We start from the raw sequence: 19796 nt of genomic DNA on the forward strand, positions 1-19796 counted from the left end.
ATTGTAAATAACAAGCAGAATAATAAACAAAATGCTTGAATGATAAAAGGGAACAGAAATCTTTGTTTCTTTTTTTTGCATCCCAAAACTGTTTAATAATTGAATAAAAAAAACAATAAGAATAATAATAAGAAATTACTGAAGGAATTTCCGATACACCAGCCAAATTTTTTGGGCACGTCTCCAGCACAGAAATATGTGCAAAAACATTTTTTCACACCTCAAAATGTCTTAATAGTTGATTAAATAACAAGCACAATAATAAACAAATTCTTAGTTATTTCCGATACACCAGCCGAAAATCTTGTTCCAAATTTTGACCAACTAAAAAGTTTCATTCTTTTTAAATTGGACACTTACTTTCTATCTTATGGAAGTGCTGACGCAATGAATTAAGTGGTATATTCTCATTTCAATATTAAATATTTAGGTCGAGTTATTTAATGATAAACTTTAAAATCTGCTGCATCAAAGAACCAGACTGACTCAGAGTTATGCTACGGTGATAAAAACACCAAAATGTTTATTGCAAATAAAAATAGATACAGTCGGGGCCATAAAACATCCAGAGAGAAGGAGAAAGAAACATTTCAGGTACGTTATATTTAACATGATGATGAGGGGCTACTGAACGTCACAGAGCTGTATATATAATGATACTTCTATTTGTTTTTTTACATCAAAATACAAAACTGTGCACCTTTTAATAAAGCATCAACATCAATAACATCGAGAATAACAACGTGACGCTGAATAAGTCCAGTCAGAGCAGCTCGACTCAAGCGTACAAAAACTTAGAGATCTTTTCATTTTTAATATGGGAGGAAAACGTCATAATGAAAAACACACCCGATGTTTGTGAATATTAAACGGTGACCTGGAGAAAAAGTTAAATGTCCTACTTTTCAAAGACTTTACTTCCTAGAATGCCATTAAATCTTTATAGAATAATGAAAAGTTCTGTGACAGAGGTGATACTTTGAGGCGGAAAGTCACAATCTTCTTCTGACAAGTGACGACTTTAAATTCAAATTTAATAAAAAGGGGCATCTTCACCAGTTTTATACATCAAGATCAGATCATCATCTGTCTCTTGAGAACCTGCTGATACTTCTAAATTTATTGACTAGCTTTGTTTCAGTCGAGCGATGTTTGTTGTCGGCGTGTGGGAGCTGATTTTTGTTAGTCTCTTCCAGAATCACAGGTGAACATTTCTATTTTGTTTCCTGATGTTAAGAGTTGACGTTGAACTCAAAGCGTCCCTGATCGGATCCGTCTTTAATTTCAAAGCTCTCTGAAACAAAAAGTAAACAGTTTCTTTGTAGGTGAAAAATAAGGTTTTCCTTAATTTTATATTTTAATTGTTGATTAATTAATCTGAAGACAATCTGATCGATTAATTGTTTAGTCGATATAACGTCTTGTTTTGTGTAACCAACAGTCCAACACCAAAATAATTCAGTTTACAATTATTAATAATATAAAAAAAAGTGGCTGGAGAGCGGTGACAACAAATCAATTAGCTAAAAAGTTAACAAATAATAAACAATTAAAACGTCCGATCAGAGAAACTCGAGCTTGTTCAAACCCAGATCGCAACCTCACAGACCCTTAAGCTTCTGTCGCCTCGGCTCATTCTCACAGCTTATTGGGAGAGGGGGCTGCAGGGCCCCGCCCCTCGCAGCCTCTCCACCAATACGATCCAAGAATAAGGACTGGAAATATTCAGCAGAGGAGCTTCAGTCTGCCTCCTCCTCCCTTTACTCCCCCCCCCCTCACTCAGGCCAGAACTTTAAGACTGAAAACAGGTGTAGGATCGGTCACCAGGCAGGTAAACGCTCACCTGTCCCGTCCGGTCAGATAATAATAAGGACTAATAGAAAAGACGCTGAGCTTAGGGAAAACATTTGGTCCCTTTTGGTTTGCTACTACAGCCGCTGACCATTAGAACCTTCATTTACACACGCTCTGAAACATCCACACCTGCACCGCCTCTCAGGTACGACGGTTATTAACGGTGTCGTGAGGTCCCGGTGAGCAGCTGGGACAAACAACACAGTCCAGCTCTCACAAATGGACGACTCAATGTCTAAAATAACTGGATTATTGTTTCCTCAATCTTAAAATTCTGGCCTTTAAAAATTAAAACAAGGTAAAGCAAAAGCAAGTGAAAGCAGGAGGCAGAGTGACTGGCGGCCCGGCGCCACATAAACCAGGAAGTGAAGACATCCAGAGACGCAGAACCACACCTGGGATGATGTGAATGAGTGGTGGGTCTTTGTTTGGCGGCTTTAAAGACAAAGGAAGTAAAAAAAAAAAAAAGGAACAGCGACAGAAGCGTTTGTTGTACCGTGGGATGTTTTGAGGCTGTTTCAGGGCTAAAACAAACGCTCCTTCAAACAGCAGACATTTAACTGCTTCCTGGCGTGTCTGCGTGAGCTGCGCGCACACAGGTCATCTGTCGGTTCGTGTTCCTGTGTGAGAGCAGCTGACAGACGGAGGGAGGAATCATCGTAGGCACCGAGTCCGGACTGCTGTAACCAAACAACCTTTAATTATAAACACCGCCACCGGTAGCACGACAGCAGACGTTAACACCGAGACCAGCGGCTGTTCCCATGGTTATCAGAGACAAACGCGTTGGCTACATGAGCCCCCCCCCCCTCCCCGGCCACGAACAGGAAGCTGGAGAGGCGGGAGAGGGAGGGGCTTCAGTGAAATGTGGCGGCAGCAGGTTGCATGAAAAGTGAGGGCGGCGGGGAGGGGCAGCGATGGATGCTATTGGTCCTTCTTCTCTGATTCTGAAGAATCCTGTTTAGCCCCTTCCTCCTCAGGAGGAGTCTCCTCATACCTGGAGGAGGAGGAGGAGAAAGGAAAAGACAGGAAGAGAAAGAAACATTCATCATCCTGACAGATCATGTTCAGTCTTACATCAATCACAATATTCACTTTTGCATGGCTATATTCAATAATTAAGAAATTAACTGTATATTTGTATGCAGTAGGGCTGCGCAATGAAACAGTAATGATCGCAAAACAATTTACTCAATAACAATGTAACAAATGTTCAAAATATCATCATAATTGTTGGTTTAATTCATTTGAATCACGAACAAATTGGCACCTAATATTTCTATTAAAATATTTATTTTGTAGTGGAAAGAGGACTGAAAAAAGATTTACTAAATCATATTTGTTGAAGAAGATTTTACTCACTGGCATCAAGTTTTTGTCACTTTCTGACCATAAAGAAAAGTTTAAACCACATAATTCATTTTCACTCAGGAGTACAAAATAAATAAAAATAAATCAGTCTTTAAACTTGAAAGAAATAATTATCACGATAAATGATAATTTATCATTATCTATATCATCGAATGATATGAAATGTTTTTATCGACCTTGTATACAGTTTATATGTATAAATGTAGCTGCAGTGCTGAGCTGTTAAAAATAAAAAGTCATGAACGCTGCAGCCGACAAAGTGGCTACATTCCCCCAAACACAGTACAACTGCAGTAGCGCCCCCTTGCGGCTGCAGTGTTCACCACAGCCTCAGAATAAAGGCCGATTTATACTGCTGCGTAGCGTCTACGGCGCAGTGGCGTCATCAGCTTTTAGACTTGTGCGTTTGTGTCCGCTCTGCAATTACACCACCGAAACGCTGTGGCAGTGGGGTTTCTATGTTCCACTGTGTTGAGCTTCATTTTAAGATAATTATAATAATAATAATAAATAAATTTAAGGATCCCTAAAGTTTAATGGTTATAAAATGACGACCAGTATGTGCTCTGAGCGAGACATTTTACAGTGTGCACACATTTGTCATTTTTAGATTGAAAGTTTATAAATTTATTTAACTTTTAACACGCTTTGAGTGAAGGGTCCTTAAAGTGCTCAAAGCTTTATTTTCAACTTAAACTAGAACTCTGACATGACTGAAAGCTCCAGAGCTAAACGCACTCTGTGGGGAACAACTTATGCAGCTCCGTTGAGGTACGGAGTCAGCGTCGCATTATACAAACATTATTTTTAATTATTAAATTTGGAAACCGAAAAAAAAAAAAAAAAAAAGACGTTTCACTCCATTTACTAGCTTTTTCTGGAGCTTTCAACTGCACTTTGATGTCTTCATCAGAAACTTGAACTTGCTCAGAGGAGCTATGGCTCGACCGTGACATCTGAAGAGGCTCTGGGAAAGCCTCGAGTTAAGATGTGTGTTTTTACTCCTCCTCAAACAGAGAACTGCATTTCAGTACTGCAACCTCCGTTGACCTCCTGCTCCTTACTGCCTCTGATACAGCACATCAGCGTTATTCTGTTTAATCATCAATTGGGCTCTCGTCCGATTATCTAGAAACGTAATCAAATAATAAAAATCTACTTTACAGCAACTGAACAAACAAACATCTGAACCTGTTTGCTTGAACTGATTCACCAAATACAAGAATTAGACTTTAAATATTTAAAATATATACATCATGTTTATTAATAATTACTGAGATCGATTTGTTGATATCGACACGCCGAAAGCAGAGCGATGTTTTTGTTAATGTGGTGACACCGGACGGCAGATGGATGGAGAGATGGCAGCACTCGTCTTGTTAATGGGCCGATTACCTGCCCAGGTGAGACGGGAGGGGGGAGTAAAGAGAAAGGGGCGGGGCATCTACATGGAGGTGGGCTGTAACCGGCGGCGGCGGGGGGAGCCTGTCGCCACAGAGACGGCATCCATGGAGCTAGCCAGGCTGGCGGGCGAGCCGCTGACGGTTGGGAAGGAAGTGAGTCTGGGAGAGCCAGGGAGGACTTCCTCTGACGACTCATAGCTAACCACGGGGGAGGATGGGTAAAGAGAAACATGGCAGAGAAAATAAGAACAAGAGAAGTGATGAAAAAGAAAGAAAAAGGGGGAGGAGAGGAAGAGAAGAGAGAGAAAGAGAGTGCGGTAAGTTTTAATCTTAAACTCTAAAGTTAAAAAGCGACTACGGAGCTCTGCTGCTGAGATATCTGAGAGACGAGAGGAGCGCAGGCGGTGAAGGAGCAGGAGGAGAGAGGATGGTGAGAAAACAAAAGGAAGGCGGCCGAGGAGGACATGGATGGAGAGGAAAAAGTGAGAGGACAGACTGAACGAGGCGCGGAGAAACAAAATGACGAGGCCTGGATGAAGAGATGAGCAGCTGTCGAAGACGTGAGGAGGAGGAGGAGGAGGAGGAGGAGGAGGAGGAGGAGGAGGTGAGACAAAGACAGACAGACAGTTCACACTCCCAAAAATATAATGATGCAACGTTTGTAATGATAATGGTTCCTTTGGGTTGTTTGTTGTTTGCTTTTTGGGTGGGGCTGCCGAAGTGCACGTAATGGACTAAAAGCTTTACACTACATGTCACCTTCAGACACATTCTTCAGGAGAAAAAAAAATTCCCACATTTTGGGGTTCAGCATCTTGCCCAAGGATTTTGGAGGAGCCGTGCCGAGGATCAAACCACGACCTTCTTATCAGCGGACGATCCGCTCTAACTCTGTTCACATTGAACGCAAAACTAATTTTTCATGTTGCACAGTTACATAAAAAGCCAATGCAAAGACGCACAGTGTTGTGTGGACAGGACCGGGCAGAGCCGCTGCTCGCCAACTGCGTGAGCTTCTCGACCTGTTGGCAGCAGCGGGAGTTATCGTTAACGTCAGCGGGCTGATGTCAATATTTTGGCATCATTTTGATCCACTTGTATCAATGTACCCGCAGTAAAATGTTTATTTTGGGGTCATCCTGCTGTAGTAAAACAGATTAAAGGCACGAGTAGACACAAAAAGTCCAGTGGTCAGACTATCGAGCGCCACTAACAGATAAATGCATTAGATGCTGCCGTTTGTTCATGTGGAGAATCTGATAAAAATATTGTAGGTTGAAACGTTCACTTTTTTTTTTCTTTTCTTAGTATGCTTGTGCATTTTGTCCGGCCGCTGTACGCAGCTGCGGCTGAATGTGCAGATCGACATTCTTTAAGAACCAGAATCTCAGTCTCCAAGTTCACTCGTAACACACCGACAGAATCCACACTTAAGGTAAACTTTGTGTCATGAACCTGAAGAGTGATTTCTGGTTAAATGTCCTTCTGAATTCATTCAGTAAACCCGTTTCTGTATTTTATTAAAAATAAATGTTTCTCTTTTTGTGTTGCAGGCAGATTGAGGCCTCAGGTGTTTATTCTGCCGTCTTATCACACAGCAGAATAGAAAATCATGTGATTAGAAGAGATTTCAACTCAGACACAGAACGCTGAACCTGCGTCCCTAAACATCGTAACCTTAGTAACTACAAATGAACTCTGCCAGAAGACGGATTTCTTCTAATTCAAAAGAACAACTCTGATGTTGTTATTCTGCCGGGAGCTTCGGTCCAGTAGGGAGTCCTCCAGTGGACCCCCATGGGACCTAAAAACAACTCTACACACGATCCCTTCAGTTTCATTGACATCTCATTTAAATCCTTTCGGACAAGAGGAGGCTAAAGTCCAACTCCTCACACCACTAACTAGGATGTGCGCTCGACATGGTTACTCACCTGAACATCTCCGTGAGCTCTCCTTTGCAGAACGCTACGACGACGGGGAAGCCGACGCAGGCCGGGACCAGGTAGAGCAGAGCGGGCTGCGGACAGACGGACAGACATGTTAACAACCAGCACACAGCCAGGGTCACCCAGTACACAAGCCAAGGAGCCCATCGACTCAACAAGACGAAGGATGGACACGTCGCTGATGTAACGTTTCCTGATGCTGAGCAAAGATATATGTAGCTTCACTTCCCAACTAGGGACGAAACGATGAACCATGGTAAAATTCTCCACGGTTATTATTACTGTACACATTTTAATCACCATTATAAACCGGAAAATACTGTCAACCAAAGTTAGTGACAGTCTCCCAGAAGCAGGCGTGCATGCGCAGAATGCAACGTGGGTTTGTTTTGGTCAATGAGAACGCGGAGGACAGCGCTGCGGAGATTTTTCAGTCAAGTATGGTCATATTTTAGTTTTTATAAGAGCGCTGAGGGAAACTTGATTGAAGAAAATGACCTTATAGTGAACGCAGGGTGAGTTAACTTTAAGCTTTGGTGTCCACTGAACATGAGAACACGTTACGCAGTTTAGTCAACCAACCAGCATCTCTTGTTCATTTTAAATCCAGCAGCTGTTAAATTAGTAGTAAAACGTCAGAACAGGAGAAACGCTGCAGACTCCTCTGTATTTACGTCGTTGGACTCACTGCAGTTACTATCGCTGTCTTCTAAAGACTTATTTGTTTTCATGTAATTGTGCACGGGGTCATTGAATTACCTTTATAGTATAAAATATAAAATCTTGATAAAGCACACTAAGATGGTTTTCATATGTTTACAAAAAGGTATTGGTTGTTATTTTATTGTTTATGCAAACAAAATGGTAACTTTATTTGTAGTTTTCAATATAAGAGATCGCCTCAGTTTAGCTTCGGCTCGCAATCGGCGTGAACAAAAACCACACGGTTCGACTATGGAAATCCTTAGTCATTTGGTGAAAAAAAAATCAGATCCCACAAAAGTACGTTTGTTGTCACCAGTCAAGGGCTGGGCGATATGGCCAGAAATGTTATCACGATAAAAACATTTCACATCATTAGATATCGATAATTATCACGATAAACGTCAAATCATTATTTCTTTCAAGTTTAAAGGCTGATTTTTGCTCCTGAAGAAACTAGATGGTTAATCACGTGGTTAAACTTAGGGGCCAAACAGTGAATCACTTGACAAATCTGAGGTGGAACATTCAAAACTATTTGCAAAACAAATTTGATTAGTAAAACTTTTCAGTCCTTTTTCCTCAACAAAATAAATATTTTAATAGCAAAATTAAGTGCTAATTTGTTCATGATTCAAAGGAATTAAACCAAATATTTATCGACGATATATTGAACATTATGTTGATATTGTGGAAAATTATATTGCAATAATTATCATTATTGTTTTATTGCCCAGCCCTATCACCACTCTGAGTTCCACTTTGGAGAGTTTCAGTGTCCCAGCGGTGTTTTAAATTAGGTTTTAGATGCTTTTCCGACAATAAAAGAAAGATTGCCGTGAGAAGAGTTACCCCCCCTCCCATTAGAAAGCCCAGGCTCTCAGCATATTCAGAGATCAACATCTACAGGAGGTTCATATGACTCTTCTGTCTACGCAGTAAATTCTTTAACAGCACATGATCCCATCTTTCCAGTCAGCACAGGGACCTGCACAGGTAGCGAGTTTGCAGTACCTGTGCGTGTTTGAAGGTGTGCATGACGAAGATGGTGAGGCCCAGTCCGAAGATGTAGGCCAGGAAACTGGAGTAGAAATACGTCCTGCTGTTCTTCTTTAGGCTGCAGGAAGGAGGACAGTTTGAACAAAACTTTACTCAATATACAAAAGAAAATCTTATCACGAGGAACATTTAAGCCCCGAAATCTACCTCAGCCACAAAGAGAAGACGGAGGCAGAGAGGAAGAACGAAGAGGCGAAGCAAAAGTATTTCTTATCCGATTACTTGATGGAATAATCTGTACGATACCCAATTACAAAAATAATCCCGATCTCTAGCAACAGAAGACGAAGAAGAGAGGACGGGCGTTACCTGACGTCGAAGCGCAGCAGCAGGGCGATGAATATACCCGGGATGACGATGTCACCCAGACCCAGCATGGCAAAGTTACTGGCTCCGAGTCCTTTCTCCAACAAGTCCTGAGGAAAGACCACTGGAGGGGAGAGAATCGCAGCAGGATCAGCCGTTACAACAGGTTAGATATGTAACAGTGACTGAAAACGTGACCAGGCGGTGACTCATGTATCCACAGACATTTGAACATTACGTCCTGCACAGGATCTCAAGTCTCACATACTTACATTTGATTGGTGCTTCGAAGGACTTGGCGACTGTTACCATCACGTTTGTTCCAAACACCTGGAGGGAGTGAGAGAAGGTCTCTTTATGTGGCTAAAAGTGAATGTTAGGACTCCAAATTCTTCATTTTAACTCTAACTTACAAATTTAGGAGTTAAAGTTGTTTCTCAACTTTCTTTTGACTTTATAACGCTTAAATTTCAGAGCTCCAGGAGGCGTTTTGGGTTTGTTTGTCTATTCTAGATGGTTCTTTTTAGAGCAACCAACATGAATCGATCTGGTGATTCCCACGTGCTGAAGAGTCTCTGAGAAATGTCCTGGATCTCTACCAGCTCTTCTAGACCTGAGCCTGACCTCTCCGTGTTTGATCTGGCCCTCAGCAGTGACTTGTCCCCCACAGTTTGATACCTTTGTTCTGTCTCTCCCCTCGTTTCCTGTCTGCTTCTTTACGATCAACTATTCAAAAATGCCTTTCATGCTCAAATTAATGTTATTTGGAATCTGATATGGTGAAGATTTGAAAATGAAGTCATCTTTACATTAATTGGACGTGTAGTGTTTAAAATGTTCTCACCCAGAAGACGTCGTAGACGAACAGCCCCCCCAGCAGGATGCAGCCGGTACTGACGTTGTTCAGGTGGAGCAGCTCCACTCCGTTCAGCGCAAACGCCAGGCCAAACAGGTTATTGGCTATCCAGTGCTGTGATGTCACAAAACAGGGACAGGTTATTGGCTATCTGGTGTTGTGATGTCAGAACACACAGACAGGAAAAAACAAAACCATTGTGATGTTTGTCAGTTAACCGTAATATGAACTTCTACTGTACCTTTTTGAGCAGGTACCAGACTCCCACCACACTGCTGATGAGCAGACACACCAGGTTCTTGGTGTCAAACTCATAGTTGACTATTTCTGCAGAGAGACGGAGACGCATGACTTTTCTAGGTCAGATTTAAATCTTAAAAAATAAATAAATAAAAGGCTTCATTCATCCTGAGTCAAGTTGGAGAGGCGGTGCAACCAAATTAAAAAAATGTATTTTCCCTGTCTGCCTCAAATGAAGGGGAGAGGAATTTAGTTTGTTGTGCTTACAGCTTTAAAAATGTCTAAAAAAAACCCCGTTTCCTTGATTCTCTGGAAGACTTTTCACACTTTGTAGTAAAGAACTAGTCCCTGCGAAAACTGTCTCAAGATCGACAAGAGTTTGTGTCTGGAAAACAGATGTTGCTGCTGAATAAGGATGAAACAGTTACCAGTTTAATGATAAACGTCTTACCTTCTTTGGACTCTCCAGAGCCCTGAGTGAAGAGCAGCTGGTACTGTTTATTTGGGAAAGAAGCTGGAAAGATTCTGGACATCAGAGGACTGAGAGAAACAAGACGAAAGTAGACATCACGTACAACATCGGTGCAGTCAATTTGCTTTGTCATGTCTCTCATACGTGCGTTGTGTTGCTTTACCTCATAGTGTGAGACAGAGCCAGGACGCCCAGGCCGAAGAAGTAGACGGACAGCAGCAGGTTGATGTACTCTTGAGAAAATACCTGCATCAAAACACAAAACAACAAAAGACTGAGTGAGGACAGGGCTACAGACTGCAACTATTTTGGTCGCATGTGTCATCTTTTTGTAAGCGATTAATAATTTCATTTGGTCCCTTTCGTGCCAGTGCAAGGTGATCATTAGCAGCTCTACAGCGCGACTATCTCACTTGCAAATGCACCTCAAGTGCAGACCGCAACCTACCGTAATCCCCCCGCTGATCGTTCAAAACATGAACGGGTGAAATCTCGTTCGGCGGGTCGCTCTGCGGCCGCTTGAGCAGCTCGTTATACAAAAACAGCGACAGAGATGTGGCGTCAGCTGAAGGGGTGAGACAGAAGGCAGCAGGGAGGAGATAAGTGAAGTTTGTGTTTGGCTAGCTGGCCATTTAGCTCCATCAGGTGCCTTCTGTTGAAACCTTCAAGTCGATGCGCTCTGCGACCAACCAATCACAGCCTGGATGAGGCGGGACATCAAATAAAGTTTGCCGTGCTGCAGCAAACTTTCAAATGTTGAACTGATTGTTCTGCATGCATGAATGTTAGAATTATTGACGAGTTAGCACTTAGCATTACCAAATTAGAGACCAACTCTACCACCACTCTGTAGAGTCAAGATTTTTCCTGCACAAGCATTTAATGAATAAAAACTACCCCAAAAAATGAAAGTGCTCTAACTGGAATTGATATTTTACATGTGTTGAGCTATACAGTATACTAATACATAAAAATATTAATATTATACTAACAGTATATTATTAAATGAACATTATACTCTCATTTCATGTTGTGCATTGAGCCTCTGCAGTGGACAGATGGGGATCAGGTGGTTACAGTACAAGTGGGAGTGCAGTGCTGTACTTATGTTGTAGGCAACGTGGCCAATGTGCAGGCAACTATAAAATTGTTACCTGGCAACACAGTTTTGGCTTAAAACTTTGAATTTGCACAACAAAAGAAAGAAACACAAAACTTGCAGGGACTGATGCATCACCCGAAACACTGAGCCCCTCTACACCTCTTACCAGCGGTCACTGATTTACACCTGTACCGAGAAAAAAGAAAAAGGGGTGCAACCAAATCATGTGCAGGTGCGACCAACACAGAGAGTTGGCACCAGGCCCCTGGAGGATGGCTGAGGAAACCCCGAATTACCTTAAAGAAGAGGTAGAGCCCGAACAGAGTACAGCTGGCGATGATGGGGAACCTCGCTGCGTCTCGACTGGTGATCGTCTCTGGCATGTCTGCTGAATTCTGGGGAGGAGAGATAAATACAGAGAGGAGGGGGAGCTCATTTAAAGAGGGAGGTGGTGGCTTTTAGTGATAACGTGCTGAACAACTAGTCAACTCAAAACAACACGAACTCCGTTAAACTTAGTTTAAACAAAAAAGTTAGAAAAGTTCCGCCACCAACAACAAGTTTACCTGAACAGGAAGTTAGTTCAGTCCAAACACTACTGAGGACTATCCATAATTTATTTAGACTTGCTGGATAAAACAAACAGCAATTCGCCGACTGCTTTTGTTTCCCGACACGTCTCACTTATTTTTAGTGATGTCAGTGTTCCCAGATCTCAGCTATTACGTTGTTGTAGGGATGGGGATCGTTAATAGTTATTGATACCCTTACTGAGACTGCTTGATGATCCGATTCTTTATTTGGCGACAGTTATTTGGTAAAACCAGACCCAACGGGCATGAGGTTCGTCTGAGGAAAATATTCAATGTGCGATAACATGGTTATATATGGAGATGACATTTGACTTGTGATAAATAAATATTGAAGTGCGCATATTAGCTGCCTGGTTGTTTTTAAATGAATTTAATATTTGAAATGCAGCTAAATGTTGTTTCTACAACAGCAAAGTCACTATAAAAACGTATAATCTGACATCACAATAGTGAGTGACGTTTAGAAAGAATACCATCAGTCTGTATCAGTCCCTCCTCCTCCGCGTTTATCTTGAAACGCAAGTTAAATCAGATTTGACGCTGGAGACACAGCGTTACGTCCAATGACCTGCTAGTCTCGATAGCAGTATCGATAAACTCGGACCTTAGTGATTTTCGGGTTGAGAAACTGTAGAAACGGGTCCTTTTAGAACCGGATGAGAGTGTTTGTTGAGTAATTAACCAGAACTATCATTAAAAGTACTGTTCCTTGGATAAAAACACCATCATTCAGCATTATTTTAAATTAATAAAAAGGGCCATTTAAATGTATTTTCTTTCATGTAGTTTTACAAATTCAGTCCTGTAAAATTAGGGTCTTGGTTATTCCCCTGACAAACAGGGCAGCAAAACTGAGCGTTTATCATCATTACCGAATATTCTGTCTTTTTTTTCCTTTTTTTTTTTAAACAATGATGGAAAAATCTGAAGGCTGTCCATCATCATTATTATTAGAATAATACTAATAAATTTGTAGAGCACTTTTCAAAAACAAGTTACAAAGTGCTTTAAACAAGTGTAAAGACAATAATACCCAAAAGACAAAAATCCAAACAAGTCCATTCTGACAGATTAAGACTCTACGGTGAAGTCCAGAAACTCCCATGCAACACTGTCAATAAGCACCTGTATCACACCTACACAGCCTAAAAAGAGGGACTGCTGCAACGGAAGGTGACGGACGAGCAAGTAATACCGATAACGTTTATCATCCAGCAGCAGCAGCGAGGTAAAAATCCTTCATCTGCAATAATCTGTTCTGTGTAGGGCTGCAGCTAACGATGATTTTAGTATTCAAAGCTTCTATAGATTATTTCAACGATTCATCGAGTGTCACCCGAAGCCGGTCTCCAAACCACGTTCTGTCAAGAAATCACACGTGAAATGTGAAACGGGAAATGAGCGATCCTGCACAGGAAACAGCTGTTTGTTATTATAAATATAACAGTTATAAAGACAAAGAATCTGGGTGAAAGGGTGGATTAGCAGGGATTGACTGAGCTACAGAGAGCTGGAGGCGAGTTAAAAGGTGCAGCTCGCCGACAGCCAGTTAACTCCTGACTGTGAGGTCACAACTCGCACGTGGTCACATTTCCAGCTGAGGTCTGCGGCTTACTTTGGCTTCAGCTCAACTTCATCAACTTCGTCACTGTTGCAAGTTTATCACCACAAGCTTGGCTTTCCCTTGGTTTCATCTTCTGCAATCATCTAACACGTCTCTGTACATTTTTATTTGCTATTCACATCACCTGTCACCGATCGATCGCTGCGTTCCATCACATCAATCAAACGCTTTTGTGGCGTCAGCAGCGATCAGCTGATTTTACTGACGGAGCCTCCGGCTGCAGCAGCGGCTGTTCAGGTGTAGTTTGTTTGATCTGCTAGACGTGCGGCCTCTTTTCCTCGCTGTAGTGTAGTTCAGAGACTTGTTTAAACGGACTGCTTTCTCGTTTTATACTTGTGCCTGATGTCTTTTCGGAGGTTTGCAACTCACCACTAAAGGAAAGAGCGCTCCCAGAGATCTTTCAATTCAGTTTATTGATCGAAAGTTAACAAAATCATTTTCCGTTGTTTTTCTTTTGGTCACTAAACTATTTCACTCCTCTCTCATTCACAAATAAAATCACTCCCAAGCTGTAGTCTTTCCTCTTATAGGCCAATACTACCAGTGAGGCTGAACGAATTAGGATGAGGAGTGATGTGATACAACTTTCCCAATACTTTTTATGCTGCAGTTATTTCAAATAAGAAAAATAAAATGGATAACCTTGGTTGTCCATTACAACAATCTAAAAAAAATAATAAGCCACTATGGCTTCAACAGGTGGTTTTATGCAAGGTATCGAATAAAGTACTCTATTGCTAATTTTAATTTATACCCAACCCTAATCCTGATGCATCGAGGAATCAAATTGAATCGTTGACCTGATAATCGTAATCGAATCGTGAGATCAGTGAAGAGGCACACCCTTATTAAATAGGCTGTATGGCTAATTATCGTTAAAAAATTGAATAACTGGTAACAATAGATTGATTTTTGAATTTTTTTAGGACCCTGTCTGTCAAAATGACGGACAACGGGAAAGTCTAACAGCCTCGGTCATAAAACAGTTGGGGGAACCGTCCTCCATCTTGTTAACGGTTGTCAGGTTTTAAAATTCACACTAACCAGGAAGAAGCAATGTCCTGTATAGAGTAACAGTCCATCATGAGATCAGTGTTTTGGGTTGTACAGCGTTGATGGAAAAATGACAGAGATAAGACTTGTTGACTTTGTAAAGAGCAACTCCACAACCACCCTGAGGACCTGACCTTTATACTCTTTCTAAAACCGGCACAGCCTCAGTTCCCACTGACATAAAGGTGAGTACATCAGTCTTTAGTACTGAGATTTATCCTCCTCCTGTCCCTCCACACTCGGATCTGAAATGACTACAGCAGACTGACAGGAGACCCTGAGAGAGAAAGTCACCTCCATCTATATTCTCCTCCGTCTACTCCCCTGAGAGAGAAACTGGGACAGACGAGAGGAGAGGAGGGGAGGGAAAAAGAAAGAAAGAGGTAGATGATAGAAAATGACAGGAAGAGGATCCTTGATGCAGCAGTAAAAACTAAGCGCTGTGTTAAATCAAAGTCCCACCACTCAGCAGCCATCTTGGTAACTTTTCAGACTAACGGCATCATGCCCCTCTCTAAATGAACGGGGTGAGAGCCATGACTGCACCTTCTCCAGCGTTAGGTAGTTTTAACAGGTCGAATTTTGCACGCCTGCCGAGAATTGCGTGCAGTTCCAAATACTGCTTTTAAACGCTGTAATATTCTTTGTGGGGTAAATGATTCGAAGTATATATATCATGAACATTAAGAGCTGTTGATATTTTATTACAGTTAGTAGAAGCAGCATTCGTTGAGATTTAGCAAACAAATATGTGGTGATAAGCGCATTTGATCAAAGAGCACAGCAAAGGGTCTGAAAAGGTCCTAAACAGGTGGATGCACAGAACAGATGTTGTAGGCTAACTGTTGAGATTTGTGTCCACCTCTTAAAAGAGTTACCACACGCGCGGTGCGTGCAATTCTCGGCAGGCATGCAGAATTCGGCACAACACCTGGCGCTGCAAACCGTCGCCATGATGTCACATCACCATGAGATGACATTACTAAGGCGGCGGCAGGTGCCGAGTCCGGCGCATGTGGTTGTTTTTCCTCTGTTTGCACAAACCACCTTTTGCCCGATTTTATTCCACGCTGCTGCAGTCACCTGCAGCTCACATTAGACTATGGAGGCAGCGAAAGTCAGCCAAAGTCATCTCGAACGCACCTATTGACTACCAGTTATGCGGCCCGCCCAGGTAAAGCCTATGTTTTTATTTATTTGATTGGGACAGTACATGTTAATGAACAAACATGTCGGATTGTAGCTACAAGCTAATTTCCATCCGTAGTCCCACAACAACGTGTGGGAAACACTGAATGTATATTCTACAGACGTCGACTAGAGGCGAGAATCATCTCCGCCCAGCTGATGCGACTCAGCACAGGCTACGCCATGATAGTAAATGTAAAGTTACTTTACTGTTAGTCACTTAATATTAACTTCAGGACCTTTCAAATTATTTTTCGGGACAAAAAGAAAGTTAGTCTGGAGCGCTGTTTGACGAGGCGCAAATACCTGCAAGGATTACATTGCAGCCTTGTTTCACTGCTGCAGCGCCCTCGCTCAGAACTGGACCAGTTTCAAAAAATAAAAATGTTGTCCACATTAGTCCCAAACACCAAAGGTCCCATTAAACCCCACTAACACACTCCCAGTGTTCATGCATTTGCTGGTGTGTTGGTGCTGTAGACAAACAGTGCAGTGAGTGTGTGTGTTCGGTGATCTCAGCGGCTCTCATACTCACTCTGAACCCAGAATCGTAATCATTGTCTCCGAGCTCCTACAGACAGACGGACGGACGGACAGACAGGATGGATGGACAGACAGGTGTGTAACAGACAGACAGGGAGAGAGAGGGATCAGATCGGCAACAAAGAGGAGGACTTGAAGCAGCGGCCCAAAATTAAATCAAGTGTCAGAAGCAGGAAACAAAATCATCACTGTTGAACTCTGAGAGGAGAACAGGTTTAATGATTTAGAGATTGTTATGGTGTCTGGCCTCATTAATCAAGATGGCCGACAGTGGAGAGCGACAGGAAGGATGGAGAGAGGAAGGACGACATGCAACAGGAGCCGGTTTCAAACCCACACCGAGACCTTTTCTAAAACTTTGTCTCTGCTGGCCACCGTACTCTCTCTCACTGACACTTATAATAAAGCCTGTATTTTCAATCATGATCATCTGTCACCACTCAAAACAACAATTATCCATCTATAGTTCTTCACTTTTGCATGCAAACGTATCATAAAAAGGTTCAAACGGCTCTGATCAGGCCTGCAAGAAAAACGTAGATCACTTACTGATGGTGAACGTAAGGGCCTGGACACGACTTACTAACGACTCCAGAGGGGGATTTTCCTTCACAATCCAAAAGACTAATGCAGATTTTACACAAGTAATAATGCCATTATAGAGAAAACACAGACAGCTTTCACTCAAATGAAAGTTTACTAGTAGAAGATTAAAGAAAAATCTGCTATCTAACTTTGTAGAAATTAATTTAACGGTGACGACACATAAAATTAAAAACGCTTTCACAAGCTGCGCAGAAATAATGTTATAAAGAGCCTCAAATGAAGCTAAAGAGCAACCAATACAATAGGCATAACACCTGTGAGAGTCGACTGCCCGCCCCCCTTTACAGGCTTTACAGTATTTTAAAGTACACTATAAACTCTGATCATCCACTGTAGACTTTGACATGTCATCAGTATCAAAATACACTTAAAGTGCCAAAAGTAAAATGACTTTTTATGCCAAATAACATGATTATAATTATTGATGAACTAATGTGTAACCATCAAGAATGTTGAAACTGAAGGTGGGCTAATTCTTACAGGTTTTATAGACTCCCAGGTATCTTAATCTACAATAATATACCTTCATTTAATAGTTGACTTATGTAAAGTACAACTACCTCAAAATTGTACTTAAAGACAGTAGAGCTTCCATTCCAGCTTCTTAAATGTGAATATTTTCTGGTTTCTTTCCTCTTCTATGACAGTAAACTGAATATATTTGGGTTCGTGACAAAACAGGACGTCATCTCTTGGGCTTTGGGAAACCCTGATTAATATTTGTCACCATTTTCTGAAATTTTATAGATCAAACAACTAATTGATTAAACAGTTTGAGTCATTGTCAAAGAAAAAAAGTGTCAAAAAATTCTGTGATGTGAATATTTTCTGGTTTCTTTCCTCCTCTATGACAGTAAACTGAATATATTTGGGTTCGTGACAAAACAGGACATTTGCAGACGTCCTCTCTTGGGCTTTTGGAAACACTGATCGACATTTGTCACCATTTTATAGATCAAACAACTAATCGATTAAACAGTTTGAGTAATTTTTAAAGAAAAAAAGTGTCAAAAATTCTGTGATGTTAATATTTTCTGGTTTCTTTCCTCCTCTATGACAGTAAACTGAAGCTATTTGGGTTCTGGACAAAACAAGGAAACACTGCTCAACATTTAACAGACTAAACTACTAAAGGATTAATGGAGAAAATAAAGTATAGATTAATTAATGAAAACAATCATTAGTTGCAGCCTGGAAGCCAGTAAATGTACTTGAGTTCCTCCCACCACCGCCTACCTGTTTTCATCACACTGAGCTGCTCCACGCTGCAGAGGAGTCTTTCCCGTGAGCTCACACACCACAACTGCGCATGTCCACAGAAAAACCCCAAAACAGGGCCACTGTCTTGTCCACGTACACCTGACGCAGTCTGACCTCCTCTTACCACCCGTTTTATCCCACACATTGATTTAGAAAGTTATTCTTGCTCGTCGTCTGTTTTTTTAACTCTTTATTTACTGTTTTTGTTTGTTTGATTGAGATTTTGTGAAAGTGTCCCGACGGCGCGTCAGCCAGGTTAAAAAAAACAACACACACGTCTGGGTACGGAAGCCTGAATGAAACACCTGGGTGACCGTTCGAGTGGACAAACCAACTGGAAGTCTAAACACAAGTAAACAATACTTTTGTTCTCGACCCTTTAAAAAGGCCCTGAAAACTGGACATTACCAGCCTTTAAACACAACAGAGGATAAAACTAATTAGATGTGTGAAACTAGTTGACGTATAAAAGATCAAACGGCTCGTTTGTAACAGAAAATAACCGTTAAAAAACAAACAGCTGTCGCGTTAACGTCCGTTTGGTCTAATTTCTGAACGGAAACCCGCCATTTTTACAATTGTGTTGACAGTAATAACTTTAAAGCGTTATGTAAATACATCCTAGACTTTTATCCGTGTTTAAGTTGAGGAATTTATTATTTTAAGACATTTTAGACCGGTTGACAATCACCGGTTAGCTAGCCGTTAGCTGAACAAGCTAGCCGGCGGATGCTAACGGCGGACGGGCTGAAGTGAAACCGCATCACCGAGGTGCGTTCACGGAGCTGGGCGGTGCAGTTACCTTAGATTTGGAGCAGGTGACGGACCGCAGGGCTCCGAAAAAGATGGGCAGCAGCGCCATGAACACCAGGCTGCCGTATGCCAGCGCCGTGCCCTCCGGGGTGGCCACGAATTTAGCCGTTACGTTGAGCACCTCGGTCCCGTTGGAGTCCGTGGCGTTCAGGGCGTCCAGGATAGCAGCGGCGGCGGCCTCCGGGGCCGAGTCCGGGACTGGTTCTGCCTCAGACATGGTTCTTCAGACACGGGCTTTCAGGGGACCGCGGGCGGTGCTGGTGCTGTGGTACAGACTGGTAGACCGGATAGAGGTGGAAGCTGAGGCTGTCGCTCATTCATCTACAACGGTGCAGCCGGAGACTCGCTAAGGCCACGTTTCCTAAAGCAGTGAGCACAGAGGGGGCGGGGAGCGAGCAGGAGGTGTCACTCCGCCGCGGATTCCGGGGACCGTAAACATCTCCCTCTTCTTCTCTGTTTGTTGGCGACTTTAAAGGTGCATACCGCCACCTACCGTATCGGAGTCTGTTGGCACTATCTCAACTGAATTCTACTTAAATCTAAATTTAATTAATTGTATATTTAAAGAGGTGGTATTATGCTCATTTTCAGGTTCATAATCTCATTCAGAGGTTTGTACCAGAGCAGGTTTACATGGTTATATTTTTGTCATACAGCACATTGCTGCAGCTCCTCTTTTCACCCTGTGTTGAAGGCTTCGTTTTAGCTGTGGAGTGATACATCTCGTCTCTAAATGATCTTTGTTGGGAGTTGCACATGCTCAGTTCTTAGTTAAGGACTACTAGCCAATCAGAAGCAGAGA

General features: G+C 42.0%; 1 protein-coding gene across 2 annotated transcripts; it reads right to left on the reverse strand.

Annotated features, from left to right (window-relative positions):
* Positions 1 to 492: 492 nt before the first annotated feature.
* On the reverse strand, positions 493 to 19386 carry hm13 (histocompatibility (minor) 13). Of its 2 annotated transcripts, XM_038721942.1 has the most exons (12): positions 18984 to 19386; positions 16308 to 16343; positions 11611 to 11709; positions 10376 to 10458; positions 10192 to 10280; positions 9742 to 9827; positions 9489 to 9614; positions 8917 to 8974; positions 8648 to 8768; positions 8294 to 8396; positions 6563 to 6648; positions 493 to 2851 (listed from the first exon to the last, which is right to left on the reverse strand). In XM_038721942.1, exons 1-12 carry the CDS (start codon positions 19209 to 19211, stop codon positions 2779 to 2781), a joined length of 1188 nt encoding a protein of 395 aa, XP_038577870.1. In that variant the 5' UTR covers positions 19212 to 19386; the 3' UTR covers positions 493 to 2778. The 2 variants fall into 2 exon arrangements, with proteins under 2 accessions (XP_038577870.1, XP_038577872.1); XM_038721944.1 differs by lacking the exon at positions 16308 to 16343 and having other exon boundaries at positions 18984 to 19384.
* Positions 19387 to 19796: the final 410 nt, after the last annotated feature.

This window comes from Micropterus salmoides, unplaced genomic scaffold (genome assembly GCF_014851395.1).
Source record: "Micropterus salmoides isolate LMB-PRFRI ecotype aquatic unplaced genomic scaffold, ASM1485139v1 Ms_hic_scaffold_16, whole genome shotgun sequence".
In the NCBI taxonomy this organism is placed as follows: domain Eukaryota; kingdom Metazoa; phylum Chordata; class Actinopteri; order Centrarchiformes; family Centrarchidae; genus Micropterus; species Micropterus salmoides.